The sequence below is a fragment of the Seriola aureovittata genome, chromosome 13 (assembly GCF_021018895.1).
Source record: "Seriola aureovittata isolate HTS-2021-v1 ecotype China chromosome 13, ASM2101889v1, whole genome shotgun sequence".
NCBI lineage: Eukaryota > Metazoa > Chordata > Actinopteri > Carangiformes > Carangidae > Seriola > Seriola aureovittata.
In genome coordinates, this window is record NC_079376.1 from 22,356,248 (window position 1) to 22,375,261 (window position 19,014).

The 19,014-nt window shown below is 40.1% G+C and overlaps 1 protein-coding gene across 1 annotated transcript; it reads right to left on the reverse strand.

The window, feature by feature from the left end:
• Nucleotides 1-888: 888 nt before the first annotated feature.
• On the reverse strand, nucleotides 889-18,844 carry nol10 (nucleolar protein 10). Its single transcript, XM_056393597.1, has 21 exons — nucleotides 18,686-18,844; nucleotides 18,257-18,302; nucleotides 18,059-18,157; nucleotides 17,836-17,913; nucleotides 17,715-17,752; nucleotides 17,072-17,208; nucleotides 16,889-16,954; nucleotides 16,695-16,755; nucleotides 16,015-16,100; nucleotides 15,636-15,714; nucleotides 14,997-15,146; nucleotides 14,743-14,809; nucleotides 13,876-13,928; nucleotides 10,551-10,677; nucleotides 8,462-8,541; nucleotides 8,199-8,297; nucleotides 7,680-7,772; nucleotides 7,384-7,560; nucleotides 6,777-7,090; nucleotides 6,360-6,462; nucleotides 889-5,757 (listed from the first exon to the last, which is right to left on the reverse strand). Exons 1-21 carry the CDS (start codon nucleotides 18,749-18,751, stop codon nucleotides 5,614-5,616), a joined length of 2,163 nt encoding a protein of 720 aa, XP_056249572.1. The 5' UTR covers nucleotides 18,752-18,844; the 3' UTR covers nucleotides 889-5,613.
• Between the last annotated feature and the right edge of the window lie 170 nt (nucleotides 18,845-19,014).

The window sequence follows — 19,014 nt, forward strand, 5'->3', positions numbered from 1 at the left end:
CAGAGAGCAAGGAACAGAGTGGAGTTAATTGATATTCCTATAAAGATCCAAAATAAACTAATGGTGCTACTACTACTACTACTTTACACTACGCAGATACATGAAAATTAAAGACTGTGCAGATGCATACACTGAGTGAGTCAAGCTTGTAAATTAAACAGTTTAATTTTGAAAATAATAATAACACAAAATGAAGTCAAAGATCAGGTAACAGAACTAATCAAATAGACTAGTTAAAGACATTGCACCCTGAGGGCCTAGTCAAGAACTGAACAAGTCTGACCAGCAAGCCCATTCACATTTCACACTGCAGTCTCTTTTAGGCAAACGCTGCATGTTTGAGCTCAAATAAGGTTTTTGTATTTTTATGGACTCTTACGTCAATACTCACAAATAAGTTTACAAGAGACATCTCTGCAGGCTATGTATCTTCAAACTTCCACAATATGTATATGAGGTTCAAATACACACTGTTGTTTCTTCATACTTGCATATCAAAGCGACTATGGGCTAAAGTGTGTTTTCTCACTTTCCCCTAGCCATGTAGACGGTTTTGGTTTTAATGATCCAGATTTTAAAATTTGAGAGATTTCTGCTGCCAACCCAATACAATGGAGGTGAATGGAATTTTATTTCTGTTGCTTACAGCATTTTAAAGCTACATTTAAAACAAGATTTTACTGCCATGCTAGCGCTAGTACATCCGTGCTCTTAAGGCTGTATTTAGCACGGCTAGCAAGTTAAATGCTAACGCCGACATATTAACAAGCTGGCAATGGCGATGCTAACATGCTAAAGTTCTCCATCTTAGTTTAGCGTGTTAACATTGACTTATTAGCACATACACACAGTACAGCTGCAGGTATTTGGTTGTAAAGTAACACAAAGAATTGGACAGAAGTTTATTTGAGAATTTTTCCAGAAACTTATGGTATGTAGTGTAGCACTGTGGCATCATTATCCCCACTGACATGCTGCTGTGTGATCTTAGCTCTGTGCCATTTTTGCCTTTATAAGGGAATGATATACTGCAAAACTCCTAAGTCAAACCATGACATTGTGGTAGCATGGTATGTATCTTAGATGACTAGCAACATATTTTATACCTTACTTAAGGTGGCAACGACTTTTAAAAGGAAGTTAAATTATCTACATCTACATTATTTACACTATGCAGATACATGGAGATTAAGGGCTATGCTGATACTTACATAAGTGAGTCAAATTAAGTGTACAAGTGAGTCAAGCTCAGTCAGCCAAGTCAGTTTGAAAAGGTATCATTCTATCCTTTGAGCAAACACTGTACGTTTGAGCTCAAATAAGGTTTGTGTTTTCAAGGATTCTCATGTCAATACACACTCAAAAGTTTACAAGATACACTTCTGCAGGCTATCTATCTTCAAACTTTTACAATATGTATATGAGGTTTAAATACACATTATTGTTTCTTCATATTTGCATATTCAAGTGAGGCTCAAATGTGTGAATATGTGAATGAAGGAAAAAAGACAAGTCATGTACATACAGTGGAGTCCAAAAGCATATACATAGAAGAAATGTTGGCTGTCAATGTCGCAGCCAATTTAATAATATAATAATAAATCCGAGTAAATGGAGGAGCTGCCGTTTTTCTGGGTAAAAAGTACAAGTTGCTTTTATATTTAAGGGGTTTATGATGTTAAGTGGATTACGAAAGAAGTTTTCTCTCCAGTTACTTATAATTATGATAGTTTATGTTATTAGTCCCTACGAAACCTGTTGACAGTGCCCACTGTTGATTATCCAGAGTCATCGACACACTTGCTCACTAATTGTGATCTGAGGAAACAGGGAGTGACTCTATGATGGAACCACAAACCTTCATCAGATACTGCATGCTTTGATTCAGTCACATTAAAGGATGCTTGGTTTTCACTTCTTCTGTGTTTATAATTAAATCTGAAACACACTGATTCTGTATTGCGCTCTATCCTAATGTCCTACTGCGACCGAGCTGTTTGATCATTTCAAGTGAAAACATGGCTGCTGCTTGAGAAATTCTGCAAGACAGAAATCTGTAGGTCTACGTAATGGTTTGGGTTATGAGGCTTACAGAATATTATAGCACATCTCTGGATTTTCTGTGGAAATTCAGTATGTTTCCTTATTCTTTGTGACAGCTTTGGTTGACCCACTTCCTGTGGCCTGATTGCCAGTTGTCATGGTGAAGTCAAAGCATTGTGAGAGAAAAAAGGGGCGATTTGCCTGGAACCCAGACTAAAGAACTACACCAGATGACACAGCTAAATTATGATTTCTTCTACACTGGGGCAGTGTCACTGGTTTCCCAGCAGGAAGGAGTAAACTAGGATGGAGCTGTGTCGTCTAGCCTCAGTAACACACTTTCTACTGATAGAAATCTCTAAACAAATACTGGGGTTAAAAGCTTCATGTTCATCCTAGTGTGATGACAGATGAGCTCCTCCTGGGGTTCGGATTGTTCTGCAGGTAGTTTATTGGTGTATCTGGAACACCTGAGGTGCCCAGTGTTTTCAGGTTTGCATAACTTTTGGCTGCAGATGAACCACTCCCTCTGCACCTCTCCACATCCTGGGTTTGGTTACGTTATCTTTTGGTGGATGTTGTAAGGGAGCAGCATTTGTCTCTAAACTAGTTTTGGTTTGTTTTATCGTGCACACCCTTGGGGTAAGAAGAGCTACATTTGAGTTTTGTAGAAGCCGAGCTTCCCCTTTGCAGGCTGAAGTGGTCACTCTCAACAGGAGACCAACCAGTTTGTCGTTGTCACTTCAGTTTGGTGGAGAATGTGGGTGAAGACGATGTCTTGGGAGCATTTCCCTAGGTTTGTAGCGGGTTGCCAGCTTCTGGTTGCCTTTTAGCTCTGGTGGAAGGGTTAGGGTTAGACTAGGGCCGAAACTAGTTGAATAGAAAGTGGAATTAGTGAGATAGGGTTGGAGAGCCTGGATTCAAACTTTGTCTATAGGTTTATGATTTTAAACATTCAATGGCTGGTATTGTAAAATCTATACCTGTTGTCTGATAACATGTGAACTTGATCCTGGTACGCCTCGGGATGTCTAGGCATTATAGCACAATTTGGTTAGGTAAGTGAGGATCAAGAATCAGTGCAGTGAGGAAGTAGTCTACCTCATCTGTTGTTGCATGTTTCAACGTGGTATCGGTTTTTAAGCACGGCAGCTCATGCTTTGTTTCGTGTGAGCATAGTTGAAGCTGGGTTCCCTCTGTTTTGGTGCCTTGGGGCAATTTGGTTTGCTAGTGAGCCTTTTGTTTAGAAGAACCTGTGGGTGTAAAACTTTGGTGTCATGCTACGTGTTAACTCCAGCGGTAGCTGGAGTTTTGTGTGGGTAGGGCGTTGACTTTGCTTTGGACACTTGTGATGAGCTTTGTTGCTCATTTTGGCCAACACATCCTGATGTGTGCTTTGGTTCAACGGTCATATTTCATATCATATTGACCATAGGCCTCACTTTCCTGCATTCTGAGGCCAGCCATGTTCCTCCAGCCCCAGGGTTGGACATTTAAAATATCAAAGATTTAGACACTGCAGATTGGCTCGCTCAAAGCATCTCTTTACCAGTCCTGGAGTCTGGAAAATGACATGTTTGTTAATCTCCTAATAGTACTCATTTTTGTTTTATGTGGCGTTCTGACATTATTCTTGGCTGCAGACTAACTCTCTGGACATTAACCCTGCGTCTTAGCTTTGGTTACGTTATCTTAGTTTATCCTTATTTTTGTTTTGCACCTTACAAACACCCACATCTTTCAATCACGTACACCACACATCGCTCACATTACTGATTAGCACACCCCATGTGAACATTTGATTGGTCCACTAAAAAGATTCGTTATTAACTGTAATCCATGGTGTGTCTCCCCTTTGTTGTGTACACCTGAACGAAATCATAAGCAATGAATTTCGTTTTGAAAGTATGTTAAGTGTCAGGGTTAGGATGTCATCATGCCAGTTAATGTACAAGATTAAAGAAATAGTTTGTTTGGGGAAATACACTTATTTGCTTTGTGGCTGTTTATTAGATGAGGAGATGAATATAACTGGTTAGCTTAGCTTAGCATAAAGACAGGAAACCAGCTCTGTCCAAAGGTAACAGTTCCACCTACTAAACACCTGTAAAGCGTATTAATTAACAAATTATATAAAATTAATGTGATCCATACAATTAGCTGTTTTATGGTGGGGTTATATGCGGCTCCATTTCTCTCAGACAAGAAATAGTCCATAGACCCATAGACCCGGCACATAGACCCCTGTCTTTTTTTTTTACATTAATTTTGTTTTTTGTATGTATTGAACAAATGACATATACGGACTGAGTCGGAATAGCTGTTTCCCCATTTCCAGTCTTAATGCTAAGCTCAGCTAACTGGCTGCCAGCTCTATGACTTCATATTTACCGTAAAGATATGAGAGTTTTATGAGTCAATCGTCCGACTCTGCAAAATAACTTCCGTATTAATATCAGAAACCAGGACTTTTATGTTATACTTAAAATACAAAAAAAAAAAAATCTACTTTTACTATTTTGATTTTACATACAGGACTTTTGCTGGTAATGAATTATTTATACATTGCTGCACTGGTACTTTTACTAAAGTTAAGGGCCTGAATACCTCTTCCACCACTGCACAAACCCTGCCAGATGGCTCTTGGTGAAAAAGCATGGTGACACCAAATTAGTTCAAATGAGCCTGGGGGACAGTTTGGCATGCTGAGGGCTGAGACGCACCTCCCTCCCATTTGAAACGGGCCAATGCAGGAGCAGAGGGAGTTCACACCATCAGCACACTACACTGGGGGATGGGGAGGACACCCAAGCAGTCCTTCTATTTCCAAGAACTGCAGTTGTTGGTGGGGTAAAGGAAAAAAAAAAACTTTTTCCTCCCCTCCTCTTTCTTCTGACGCAAGTGGATAGTAATCTGCTGCAAAGGAAGCACGCTCTGGTTTGACTGAGTGGCTACACATTTTAAATTCATTCTGGTGCTCAGTAGAAAATGGTGTATTTTGATTTTCAGCAAGCACAAGGGTTGTTAATCCAGTGTTGGTTTAACAATATACAATAAAAAGAAAACGATCATTTTACACACATCTTTTCTCCGATCCATTAAATGAAATAGGCTCCAGTGAGGAGCAGCAATAAGAAACTAGACGTCTGAGACAAGGCAGGTCATGTCAAGTCCTTTCAGCTCTTCATATCTCTAATTCCTTCTGGGGCCACCCCTCCAAACACAAGTTTACAGTCAAGGTACTTTTCAATAATGGCATAAGCATTATATGCACGCAGGCAGCAACATAAGTAATCTTTTTTGATTTGCAGAGAGCAGCTAAACACATTGCTCAGACCACCCAGGAGCAGGTCACGCTCGTCTGCTCATCAGTGTCAGTCTCTGCCTTGTGTCTCCCTAGAATATCCCTAGAGTTTAAAAGCAGCAGTCTTCAGCACTTGAAGACTCTGTCAGCCTTGAGTTAACGGAAGAAACGACTAAACTTTGATTCTTTTAGATGAGGAGTTTGCCAGGAAATGCCTCTGTTGCCCATCCAGGACGGAGGCCCCAGAGCGGACTGGGCTTCCCTCCTCAGTGCAAGCTTCTTCCTCTTCCTCTTCCTCTGCCCCAGCCTCTTCCACGGCCACTACTCAGGTGTCCGGCCGAGCGCCTCAGCTTCTTCCTCTCCTCGTGGTGCTCCCGCTCTGCCTGCTGCTGCTTCTTCTGCTGCTCCGACTGCAAACAAGGGCAGAATTATTATTTATGATAAATAAGTTGTTCTTATATTGTCTTGCTAAAGTTTACAGGATTATTATTTATTATCATTATGAAAATGAATGTTTTCTATAGATATTATGTGTTTTCAGATCATTACTAAACTGCTTTAAGATTTGTGAAGTTATTTTTACAAATGGATTCTGTTTCTCTTCCTTCTGTTTGCTGCACTTGAATGAAGTTGTTGTGTTTGAAGGCAGTTAATAATATTTTGCTCTTTGAGAAATTGCGGACTTCACTCACAGTGAATTTAAATAGTTTTGAATATTTTATTGGTGGTATGTTACACGGCTTGTTGTTAATTGTTACATGGAATGCATGATGATGGTCTCTTACTAGCTATTCAATGAATTTACAATGGGTGTTTGCAGTGTGTAGGAGCTGATTATTGTTACTTACTCTAAAAATAATGTTCTGAAAGTTCAGAAGAGAAACTGTTGCCTTGACGATAAATACTAAGACCCTCTCAGGACAGTTGCTGCTGTTGGTTTATAGTAGATACAGTGTTTCGCGTTTGTTTTTTACTGCAATGATTTAAGAAAAAAAAAAAAAATACAGTTTACCTTTTTGAGAGTGAAAGTTAGTTGTTTGCTGCCCACTGCAGTGTCGGCCATGTTGCTAGTTCCAGAGTGCTCCTCCAACTTCAGACGGTCCTCCAGAGAAGCCCTGGAAAAAACGCACGTTGCTCAGATGTCATACACCACACAATGTACATCGAGCAGTCAGAAAGTATTGGTACAGACTTTTTTGTCAATATTTTGGCTCTGTAATGTGCTGACCTTTAGCTTTAAGCATGGTTGTATCTATAGTTAGTAAATTTATACATTTAGAAAAAGCATGTACCACAGAAAGTTTCTTGTATCGCCATAGAAATATCGCTGATGTAAACCCTAAAGTAATGTGAATAATAATCTGAGTGTACCACACATTAAAACAGCACTTATTTAAGAGTTGCATTTAATACATTTCCAAAGACTTACTTCTGTAGTTTCTGCTTGCGGGCCATGTCATTAAAACTTCTGAACTCCTCCCCGGCTTTGATCTGATAAAAATGAGGCTGACTTGTCTTCTTGCTCTCAGCCATGTTTGAGGTTTTCTCTCCTCCGTTCCGCTCCTTCTCCAGTAGGACAGTGTTGCGGTCTGCGTCCTTCCTCTTCTGCCGCCGGCGGTCTCTGTCCTCCTGCCGCAGCAACCTCCGCTGCTCCCTCACCTCCTCCACCCAGCTCTTGTCGTCGTCCGAGCTCTCCTCCTCAGAGCTGGCTCGCCCCTCGGGCTCCTCCTCGTCCTCAGCCGCCTGGACAGAGATATTACAAAGTTTTGAAAAAATTATTGGTGCGATATTCTTTCTGGGCTCTGGCCTGTGAACAAGAGAGAGACAGATAACCTGTCTGGAGGGACTGCAAGCTGATATCACACTATCTCCAATACAAGAACTGATAGTGGATGCTACTCCCCTCTGGCTCAAACCAATTAAAATCATTCGTAAGACTAAGTCTGGTGTTCTTAATTCACACTTGCCTTTCTAAAGGCCTTGAGTCAAACATGAGATGCCACACCTGGGCAGAAAATGTGCAAGTGAAGCATTACCTGCTGGGCAGCCGCAGCCTGCTGAGCCAGTAGACGCAGCTTCTTCTTCCTCTTCTGTCCAACCTTGGAAACGATGGGGTTGAGCAGGCGGAACTCCTCGCTCTGCTCGTCTACCTGGTAGTCGGGGTTTTCGAACATCATCTTGAAACGGTCGTCGCCCAGGATGGTGGGGAGAGCCTGCAGGTTTGAAAAGTTGAGATGGTGCAGATGATTAGGCTTGATGGTTTGACAGAGCATACTTCTAAAAAAGCAACCTTGACATACACACCTTGACTTTGTAATCTATGTTTTCCTACCTTGCCCCTCTTTTTCCTCGATGCTAGCTGTGCTTCATCATCACCCTCCTCCATCAGCTTGAGAGCCAGGTCCTTGTTCACCTTGGGCAACTTCTGTTTCAGCCAGAACAAATTGTACATTTGATTACACACACACACACACACAGGAAGTGGGCAAAATGATCAAATCACTTTGATTTGTGAAGCAACACACACACATTTTTACTGACATCAACAAAGGCCTTCCAGTTGTTATCAGTCATTTGTTTTTCACGTTTGAAACGAGTGTGACAGGATGTGAAGAAAGGTACATTTTACTTTCTGGTTAATGAAACTGAAACATGTCAAAATCAGGAATGTGCAACAACATGAGAGTTTGTTAGAAATGCATAAGGAAGATAATGGTATGTGATCCGGACTGAGCAAGACAAGTCATGATTTTCTCCCTCATATTAATTATTAATTATTAGGGAGAGATCTGAACAAGCTCTACAAACTGGGTGAGCCTTCAAGCACTATTAGAAAGACCGGACCTCTCACCTTAACCTGCACCCTCTGAGTCCTGGACTCCTCAATCTTCTGGCGGATCTTATCTTTGCGATATTCCTCGTATGCGAAGGGATTAGCCATGCTTTTGATCTGTGGCCAAACCAAACAGCACAGCTGTCAAATCAAAACATTCCTCTTTCACAACAACATGTTTAAAGTAGTTGTTGTTCTAACATAATCACACTGGATTGAACAAGTCAACTTAATATTCAAGATATGTAAACAAAAAGTGGAAACAGAAATCAACACCGTACCTTGTGATAAAGCCTTACGTCCATGAAATAGCCGTGCATGTAGGCTTTCAGCAGAGATGATCCCACCAGGTGAGACAAACCTGACACAAACATGGAAAACAAAGCAAGTCAGGATTTTACAAAAATAAACAAATAGTGAAATTGTGTATTTGAAATATAGGCAGAAATATACAGAGATTTTTAGATGGTGGCTCTATGGGGACTCCATCGTCCACCACTTTGGTCCAGACTCATTTTGGTACAGAAATTCATTGTTCCCAGAGGAATGAATCCTATGACTTTGGTGATACTCTTTTCCTCTATGACGTTTTCTCTAATGCCACCATGTTGGCATTTGTGGTTCTGAGTGAAATTTTTTTCAATAACTATTTGATGGCATTTGGTACATGAATTCATGTCTCAATTCATGAATTTTTGTAACTTTGGTGATACTTTGGTGAATTTCAGCATGCCAATACACTTAAAGTTTGATGATAAACATGTTAAATCTTATACTTACTAAACATCAGTATGTTAGCATTGTTATTGTGAGCATTTAGTATGCTAATACATGTGCATGTATGCAAAACAGCTGCAACTAACAGCTGAACACACTTGAGACAGCGTTCTTTCTACAACGGAAATGAAACATTATTTGGAAAGTTGGTCCCAGCACTGCTGCAGATGTTTCCATGCATCTGTTGCACTTGTAGTTTCCTTTGCTCTCAACTTCTGTTCAGTTCATCACAAACCAGCTCCATGTGGTTTAAGTCTGGAGATTGTGCTGCTCTTCCATCATGTCGCTGTAGGATGAACCTCTGACCACCCAGTCTTTCTTCTGCCTTTTTCTCACCCTTCTGACAGCAGTATACAGCACTACTTCCTGCAGTGCAGTGTTGTCCTAATAATGCATTGGAGGGTGTACTCCCACACTGCCTCTGCACAGACGGAGCGTTTGTAAGTCATCAACTAAAGTCGGGGCAGCTGTAGGAATTGTTTGTATTAACTTTCAAGGCTTCATTTACTTCCATTACTGCACGTTTTCTATTAACTGCACATGATTTTCTTCAGTTTTTAGTGACCTAAACCTTTAATAAAAAAATTTTAAAAAATCTTGTCCAACTTACCTCTAACATTTAAGGTTATTCACTGGACTTGAGCTGCTGTAATTTCAATAAAATTTCAGAAAAATTGGGGTGTTGTAAAACCTTTGACGGGTAGTGTGTAGATTAGAGTTAACAAATGAAGATTTTTCTCATTCATTTCTGACATTAATGAACTGCAGACATTTTCTTTTTCCCTGTGTGTTGTCATGCTATCAACTCTCTCCAAAATGGGAGTGAAAAAACAGTTTCATGACTCCATGTCTTAATGAATTTGTGTAACGCGTCACATGAGCAGTCCATTCTGAAAATCTCTTTCCTGAGAATCTCCTCCCTCCCTCCCACGTGTGAATTCGAACAGCAGCATGAAGGGGTTGCAGTGATCATTTGAAACTATTTCTTGTGTCGAAGCCTGTGAGCATGTCAGTGCATGTAGATGTGGAGTACGTTGCTCTTCCCAGGATCTGCCATCAGTCTGCTCAGGCCGCCCCAAGGTTACATAACAGGGCCACACTACACGGCTCGTGTAAATCAACACCGCTGTTCCTCTGCCTGCCCCCTCCTCTCCATTTATTCCACATTAGCCAACCACCTTTCTGCTTCTTGTCATTTGATCTCTTTACTGCTGAGCCTGCATTCCAATGTTCATTCAACCCTTCCAGTGTCCACTCCCCCGACTCTCCTTCCTCCCACCCCCCACACTACTGTTCTTACCTAAACCTCTCAATCATTCCCTGGGTCTCTACTTAGATCTCAGTCTAGCCTGCTGCACTAACCCCCAAGACGGCAAAGTGCTCAGACTGATTCACACTTTTGTTTAACTTGCAGCGCTGGGATTAAACTCCCTCTTTGTACAGTGATCTCTTCAGCCCTCTGTGCTTTTGAACTGCATGCATTGCTTTTGAAAAAGGAAAAAAAACGATACTGTGTAATTGCTTGTGCAACTTTTTTTTTTTTGCATACGCAGTTAGACTTGTGAGCAGAAAATGAAAGCAGTGAGGTCTCACCCAGGTTTTCCAGGTCCTTCCGGGTGACAAACTTGTAGTCATCGTACACTGTGCTTTCTGGGCTCTCCTCCAGCTCCTCTGTCAGGTTGTCAAGGAAGGAGCACCACCGAGGTGCAGGGCCCAGAGCCTAAACACACAGACACCCACATGCACACGCACACACACACACACACACACATACCTAGTTCAGATTTAGATCTCTGAGTAAGTATGAAACCTATCATGCATTTGTTGAAACAAAAATAAACCAACTGTCCAAGGTTATGTTTCACTTCCAGTCAGAAATGACTGAGCTCTTCTTTGTTGAATTGTGCTGACAGTTCACCCAACGCTAATGATACAAAAGCATCAGCAGCAAAGTATCACTGCCTCGTAACATGAGTATGGTGTTCACTTTTGACTGACAAGACACATTTAATGTTCTCACAGCGATAAGAAGCAGCTTCATTCCACTCTCCTGACACCGACACTGCTGTGTGCTCCAAACTCTCATTTTGACACTTGCCTGTGTTTAGAAACAAGGTTATATAATATCACTAAACCAGGAATCTCAGTTTTGTCCCTGTCACTGTCTCATTTGGTGTGATTAACAGAAAATTAAACAATATAGCATTTGGCGAGGTGATTAATCTTTTAGGGGTGGACAGTAACAAATTACATTTACTTGAGTGCTGTACTTAAGTGTATTTTCAAATATCTGTACTTTACTTGAGTATTATTTCTTTTGGAAATGTATGGCTTTTACTCCACTACATCTAAAAGACAAACGCTGTATTTTAGACTTCACTACATTTCTATGATGTACTCTTGCTGAATGAATTTTATTTTATTTTGAAAATGTGATAGGCCATACGGTGTGTTCATCACAGGAGAAAAACAATCACAGCCAACTCCTATACAGTCACAGTCATGTTGCGCTGAAGCATTTTTGATCAGAACCCGGCAGTGTCCTGACGACGGCTATGTATGTATGTGTATCGTCTTAAATGTTTGCTGTGTTTACCACGACCAAACTTCACCCTGCCATGCTGTTCTGTGAGGGGCGGGGCGTGTTAAAGGTCCCCTGTTGTATAAAGTGAGATTTCCATGTCTTTTTTGATTACGAAGCAGGTGTAGGTTCTTTATTAATACTATGAAAAACCCTGAGAGAGGAGATGTTAAACTACATCAAGATGGTTTTTGGTTTTGGTTCTTAAACCACAAATATATCTTTTTATGTATCAACACTTTAAATAAAACAAACGAAAGGTGAAAAATATGGGGTCTTTAAAAAAAAAGAATTTTTAAAATTCTTTTATTTTTAATGGCCTTTCTATCAGCTTTGTAGCATATATTACAAGCTTTTTATTCTACAAGGTCTATAGTCAGTCAGTAGGTTGCTTCAGAGTCATTAAGTTCTGTAAATGTAGAACTATACAACAATGTGTTGACATAAAATATGTCCTTTTGAATATCAAAATCAAGTACTGCAGTACTCAAGTAAAATTTACACTGAACAACTTTCACTTATATTGGAGTAATATTTAACCAGGAGTATCTATCGATGACTCAAGTAATGGAGCTGTGGACTTTGTCACCTCTGGTTTAAGCTAAATTCAAAACAGTCCCCAATTCCAGCTTCTCTACTGAGACACAATCCACTATCCCTGTGCAAAAATATGTTCTAACGTTCAGCTGTTATGAGGCTTCAGTCATCAAAGTCGGACACATTGAACGGTTTTCTTCATCCTGGCAGTTGTTTGCATGTTTTACTGAGTGAGAGAATGTTTTATCCCAGCAGCAAACGTAGATGCATCAACAACTATCCATCTTCCATGTCTCAACGAGGAAACACTGTCCAGAAGACAGAGGCCACAACCACTGTCTTAGAAACTGTTGTTTAATGAACAAAGTGTATTATCTGGAGATGAAGTGTAGTCACAACGTCTCAGAATGAGTAAAAATTTAATTTCAAGAATTATTTCTTCTTCACACCTTGTTTGCTGGTGTTGAGGAAATGGAAAGAAATCTGGCAGAAATTATCAGTTTTCACTATAATCACATATTCTTCGTCAGTGTAATGTTCGGCAAATTTTCTTTTATGTCGTTATCTATTATCTTCAAATCTTGTTTGTCTTTACCCCGCCCATATGTGAATATAGAAAACACAAAGCTAAGTCGGGGTTAACTAGTTCAAAGTAGGGCAGATCAAAGATCCACTCATACACCATGACCTTTCACTCTTTTGGATGAATGGAAGTCTTATGGATTTAAACTCAGCATTTCTGTCTGTTCTGTGGAATCTGTACTATGTCCACACAGATGATGATGTCACATGGCGTCACACACTGAGCCCAAAGTCAACAGTATCCAGCACCTTGTCATTGTTTAGTTTCATGTCAATACTGATTATCAGTTCAACACACAACAATTATTACCTCAGTATTACATGGAAAACCATTAAATAGAGTTTAGACCTCAAGGCAGTAAACTTCATTAAAATAAAGCAACATGTTTACACACGCTTTGGAAAGTAATGAACCTGAGTTTGCCAGTAACACAATGGCTCTAATCCACCAATCCAAGTAGAACTGCAACTAACGATTATTGTCATTAACAATTCATTTTCATTCTGATTAATCTGCCAATCATTTTCTCAATTCATCGCTTCACTGTGTTTTCAATTACACGTCAATGTTCACAATTTCCTAAACCCCAGAGCAACGTCTTCAAAATTTTTGCTATGCCCGACCAACAGTCCAAAATCTAGATATCAATCTTGATATCATCAAAATCATCTTGACATAATTATCAAGATATTGAATTAACGCTCACTTGAGATAAAGAAAATCAGCACAGCCTCATAAATGAGAGGCTGGAACTGGTGGATGTTCTGCACTTTTGCTTGAAAATGACTCATGTAATTAAATCGATGATCAAAACTGTCGTTTCAGCTGTGGGTCCAACATATAAGAGCAAAGTGATGCATTTATCTAACCCTTATCTCAAATGCAGGACAGAGGGGCCAAAGTTTAGCACATCCATGTCCACCATGTCTGGAATTTACCCATTTACTCAAATCAAAGTCTAGTTTACTGTACAAACACACACACGCTCTCTGGAATAACACACTTTGTAAAAATCATAATAGAGTCACAGGACAAGTTGCTGATGACAACAAGCTTTAGTCATCAGATTAAAGACAGAGAAAATAAATGCCCCACACACACTGCTGCTTTTGTTACTCCTAAGAGTGTCCTCAAACAACCACTGAGTCAGCGAGGCTGTGAGTGTGACCTGTCACGGTTTAAACAGAGTTAAGGAATGTTAACAGCTGTGTACTCACCGGTATGTAGAATGTGTTCATCTTGGGATCTTCATTGGCAGTAAAGAGCATACCTGTCAATCATACAAAGGATGCAAGCAAAAAGTTTGTGGTGGGAAAAAGGGCGGATATCAACTGAGGCCATCTGTGGTGTAAACACAGAGTTTAATTCCAGTCATGTATATCTGAAGGTCCTACTACACTTGAAAAATGAAATACATATGTAAAACAGTAAAAATTGCTGGATAGGATTTGAATATGGATTACCAAGGAAGAATTCATTTCTGCCCTAAAGATGAGAAGGGATTTAGAAAACTGTTTAAATGCTGAAAGCTAGTAAAGGAAATAAAAAATGGGGGTGGGTCTTTAATTCATTACTCTATGACAGCTACAAGGATGAAACCTCATTAAAACAAACTTAAAAGCAAAAAAAAAAACTGATACATCCAAAACTAAATAATTACTTCAACAATGACTCCAATATCACCTTTAGTTTTGTATCTTGTGTAAACTGACAGGCATGAAATGACAGACAAGATCAAACTGCAAAGTCAAACAAGTGCGTGAACTCTACAGTAAGATGGCGCCACCTGGAGGTGGAGGAGAGCTGCACGAATGATACAGCTTATAGCAATGTTGAATTTTTGATCTAATATGTGACCAAGTTTTGTACAAAATCCCACTTTATAGTTGCTATTGGTGTTGGTATGTAGTTTTCTGTTCTTCATTTGTAAATAATAGAGGTTCATTCTTTACATAGTATTTTAGTTTTATTAAAAGTGTTTTTAAGTTACTTTTCTAAGCGTCTGTTCTTGTCCTTCTGTGACACTGGGATTTCTCTATCTTATCCATCTTAGTTTGTAGGTTTGTTGGAGAAGTCAGTCTCACCTGAATGAGGGTAGATGCACACATCATTAATGTTGGTTTGAGGCTGTATGGAGGAAAACACTTTGCCCTGTGGGGAATACACAGAATAGATAAGAGATCAATGGCTAGTCCAGTCCTGTCATTGTTATATTTACACTAAAAATGTTTTAACGTCCACACAATGAAGAAGCACAGGTCTCGGACAAGTTACCACTCTACAACACTTAATACTTCATCGATCACATGCAGCACAGGTCAGGTTAGTCAGGTCTTACGCTGTCTTTGTTCCAGATTTTTATAATTTTGGAGTCAGCAGACACAACCAGGTCCAGCTGATCGTGGAAGTTGAGTGACTTGATTGGCAGGTTGTAGAAGTGGTCCTTAACCAGGAGTGGCTGGCTGGAGCGCAGGTCATACAGCAGCACCTTCAACACAAAGCAAAGGGTTGATAACACCACTGAAATTTAGAAATCTATTCAAATCTGGAACACTAGCTTCCACCAAAGGAATGGAAATAAATAAAATATAAATATAAATCAACAAAAACAAAACTGAACTCTTTTTGAGAAGAGCGTAACTTTCTAGGAGAGACTGGCGGACATCGGCCAAGTCATTGTGAGTTGACTAATAACAGGAAGAAGATGTGTAATTTCACACCATAAGGGCAGCAGAGAGTTTACAACAACAACAACAACTAACAGAGATGAAGTAAAACATGTAGCCAAAGACTAATGTTACAGAGTTTCTAACCACAGTTTGATGCAAACAGGACTGATGTCCAGCTGCAGCAGACAGCCATCATGAAAATATTGTGGGTTCTATTTGAACAATGCAAGGCGCATGTGTTTAAGACCATGGGTGCTCAGATTGGACGCATGTGTATTTGCTACTAACACAAGGGTCTGAAACCTCACCTGTCCTGTGCTGGTGCCTACTGCCATGGTGAGGGAGCCATTAAACTTCAGCGCACTGACTGAGGGCAAACCTTGAACTCTGTCGACAAAAACACATGGAGAATATCAACAGAATAATTATTCATCGGGGGGTAAAAGGCAAAGTGAGACACATGGCAAAAATAAGTAATGATGACAGACACATTGTAGCACTGTTGTGACAGGAGAATAAACTCACTGTGATCAAATAAAGCTGCATATTTCTACATTGTACCATAATGATGGTTGGTATGATTTTTTTTATGCAGCAGAGGAGAAAAGTGCCATGTGGCTGTGTACGCATCATTAGGCTGAGATCAACTGAAATCATTTGACATCGGTGTGACAGCTTGGTACTTACTCTGTTCCTTCAGCGAGGCTGCTCAGGGCGCAGTCCAGCATGCCCACTCTGTTCCGGACACGAGGGTCCCAGCATTCCACCCTCCCCTGGTGACCCAACGGAGGAAATGCCGGTCAGTCGGTTAAATACAGGAAGGTTTTTGTGGCTTTTACAAAGGCAACTCGAGACTTTCTAAAACTAATTGAAACTGAATTTAAGACCAGTTAAAATCTGCAGTGGGTTCTCATGTTGGCAGCTAATGTAAGTGAGAGGTAACCGTTTGAAAAACTTGGACTGTTACTCCCAGAAATAATGTAACACACTTATTTTTATCAGCCCAGCTGGTGTGTGATGCTTTATACCAAACAATAACAAGGAGATGATAGAGGAAGGAAAGAAATCCATCAGAGGAATCCAAAATTGAAAAATGCTGTATAATGTATAAAACTGTGAAATTGCTTTAAGCACATGTAACACAAAGAAACCCGATACTGCACGATGCAAAAGTAACTTCTAACATTTTCACCAAGTACATATCTGTCCTTATTACAGACGTTTGTTTTGATAAATATATTGACTTTTTTAGTCTTGGTATATTCTAAAATTCAATTAGCAACAAACAGCTAAACACAGTCACTGTTTCACTTGAGTTTGCTAATAACTACTGCCTCATTTCACACACAGCCTGCTATGGCAGTTACCTCAGAGGTTCCTGTGGCAAGCAAATGATGGACGGGGTTGATGTCACACACATTGTTCTCCCTGGTTGAGAAGTCAAGAAAAAGAGGCATCATGAACATCAGCTGAGAGAAATGAGAGCCCGCTAATGTCTGCATCATAGACTTCAGTGGTACAACAATTTCAATATTTCAGAGTTAACCACTGTGATACTTACACAGCATCAGTCTGGAGTGAGCTGAGGAAGCGCCCTTGTTCCAGATTCAGTCTGAAGACCTCTGAACTGAAAACAAAAAACAACTGCAGTGTCACCCAAGCAGCTTGTCCATAAGACACGCACAGGACAAATCCAAAACAGCGACAGAATACATCAACATCTATCGTTCAATCATACTCTCACCTTGTCCCCACAAAATAGAGATCACAGGAGGGGTAGTGGTAAGAAAAGTCTCGTCCAAATTTTGGAATACGCGTCTTGTAGTAGTGTCCATGCTGAGAGTGGAACTCTACGTAGCGGTCACAGTGCAGAAACACCAACTGCAGACACACAGACAAGCACCTGGTTTAGTCAAAAATGCTGAATAACATCAATCATTTCATGGAGTTGGGTTTCACAGACACACACACTGAATTACATTATCATTATGAGAATAATAAGTAAATTAAAGAGAGAGTAATAATAATAATTTTGAAAGATATGTGGACAAATCTGGTGGTTTTGTCTAAACAATACTTGTTGACATCTGCTGCGGTACATTAGTGATACAGTTTGAACCAAGTAGTGGCTGCTTTCTCTGTGGGAGTGAATATGATTTGGGCTGGGAACCTACCAAGATCAATATACTCTTTATTAGTACATCTGTAGAGTATGAAGTCTATTTTTACTATGCCTACAATTATGATTTTACATACGTTTTAGCACTGAGGTCATAGTTAATGTGATGATGTACATAACAATTGCTATATTAAGAGGTGGTTACATACGTAACAACACAGCAACAGCATAAGTAAAATGTTGGGGCAACAGTCCCCCAATGTCTCACCTTAGAGTAGTCTTCAGACAGGATGTCAAAGGCCACAACTTTGAGAGAGAAAAAAGAAACTTGTCAACTTCAGTCTATGACGCGGAGGCAAAGGTACATGTGGGTGTGTCTACTAACTTACCATCTGAATCCAGGCAGCGCTCAAACTTCAGGGACAGCTGATAGGTGTCGTAACAGCGAATCCTGGGCTTGTATGTGCCTTAAATTAATTAATTGAAAAGTCAAAAACTAATGAAATTAAACGACCAACTCAATAATCTTGGAGGCCTGTTGTGTTCTGACAACTGAAGTCAGTCTCACTCATAAGGAGGGTTTGCTGACACACTACACACAGCTCATCTTACCTGCTGCCAGGATGAACTGCCCATCTCTCGACACTTTGATGGAGGTGCACACTGTGGGCATCTCAAAGTCCTGGATGAGCTCAATCCTACGCTGGATGTCTAGAAAAGAATAATGAAAAAACAGAAGTCAAAATACAGATTTGGATTTTGGCGAAAAATATCCAGGCTGTAATGCTGAATCTGCAGCTGTAAACTCACCAGCATCTTTCTTTTGTAGCTGTCTTTTCTTCCGATCTGACAGCCACTGCATTAATGAAGTAGAGGTGAGTAGGATTTGATATATAGATAAGTGCTGCCATGTCTTATAGGTGTGTGCTTTGTTTTAGTTTAGGTCAATTTATATTAGTGGTACAACATTCACTGAAATGCTTGGGGCTTAATGGGGGATGAAGACTGCACTGAGGGTGATGTTCTTCTGTAAAGACGTGTTCCTTTAATTACATGAAATAAAGTTAAGCACAGTTAAGCACTGACATTTTCTAAATACACAATGTGAGGACTGCTCTTGTCAGTCGTCAGTTGACATGTTCGTTGTGTTAGCTAGCTAGCTTGGTAAGTTCGAGGTAAGCAGCAACTTCATGGCTAATGGAATATAACTTAGCGTTAGGAGCGAGTCCCGCTTCTTACCTCTGGAAGAGACTTTCCGTGGCTTAAATTGTAAATCTTCACATCATTCACACTAGATATCTGCATTGTAGAAAGTGAAGACACCGGTCACACATAACACTAATATTACACACTACACTAGTGAACCGCACGGAATCCACGTTGTTGCCTCGGAGCAAAAACAGGAAGTGAGGGTAAGTTTTCCGAAATAGGTCCGAGTAGAAACCACACTGAGTGAACACAGTGCCCTTCCTCTACGAAGTTGTTAGAGTTTAAACAATTAAACAAATAATTAACATGATAAAATTAATGAAACATTAATGTTACAAAAACGTATTTTCATGTTACAA

Excerpts from the sequence above, each read along its gene's own strand:
- nol10 (XM_056393597.1), bottom strand. The coding sequence starts at position 18,751 with ATGCAGATATCTAGTGTGAATGATGTGAAGATTTACAATTTAAGCCAC. Across the intron at positions 13,929-14,742 it reads GTGCATCTACCCTCATTCAG|GTATGCTCTTTACTGCCAAT; the intron begins GTGAGACTGACT and ends TATGATTGACAG. Across the intron at positions 8,542-10,550 it reads GAAGGACCTGGAAAACCTGG|GTTTGTCTCACCTGGTGGGA; the intron begins GTGAGACCTCAC and ends TGTTTGTGTCAG.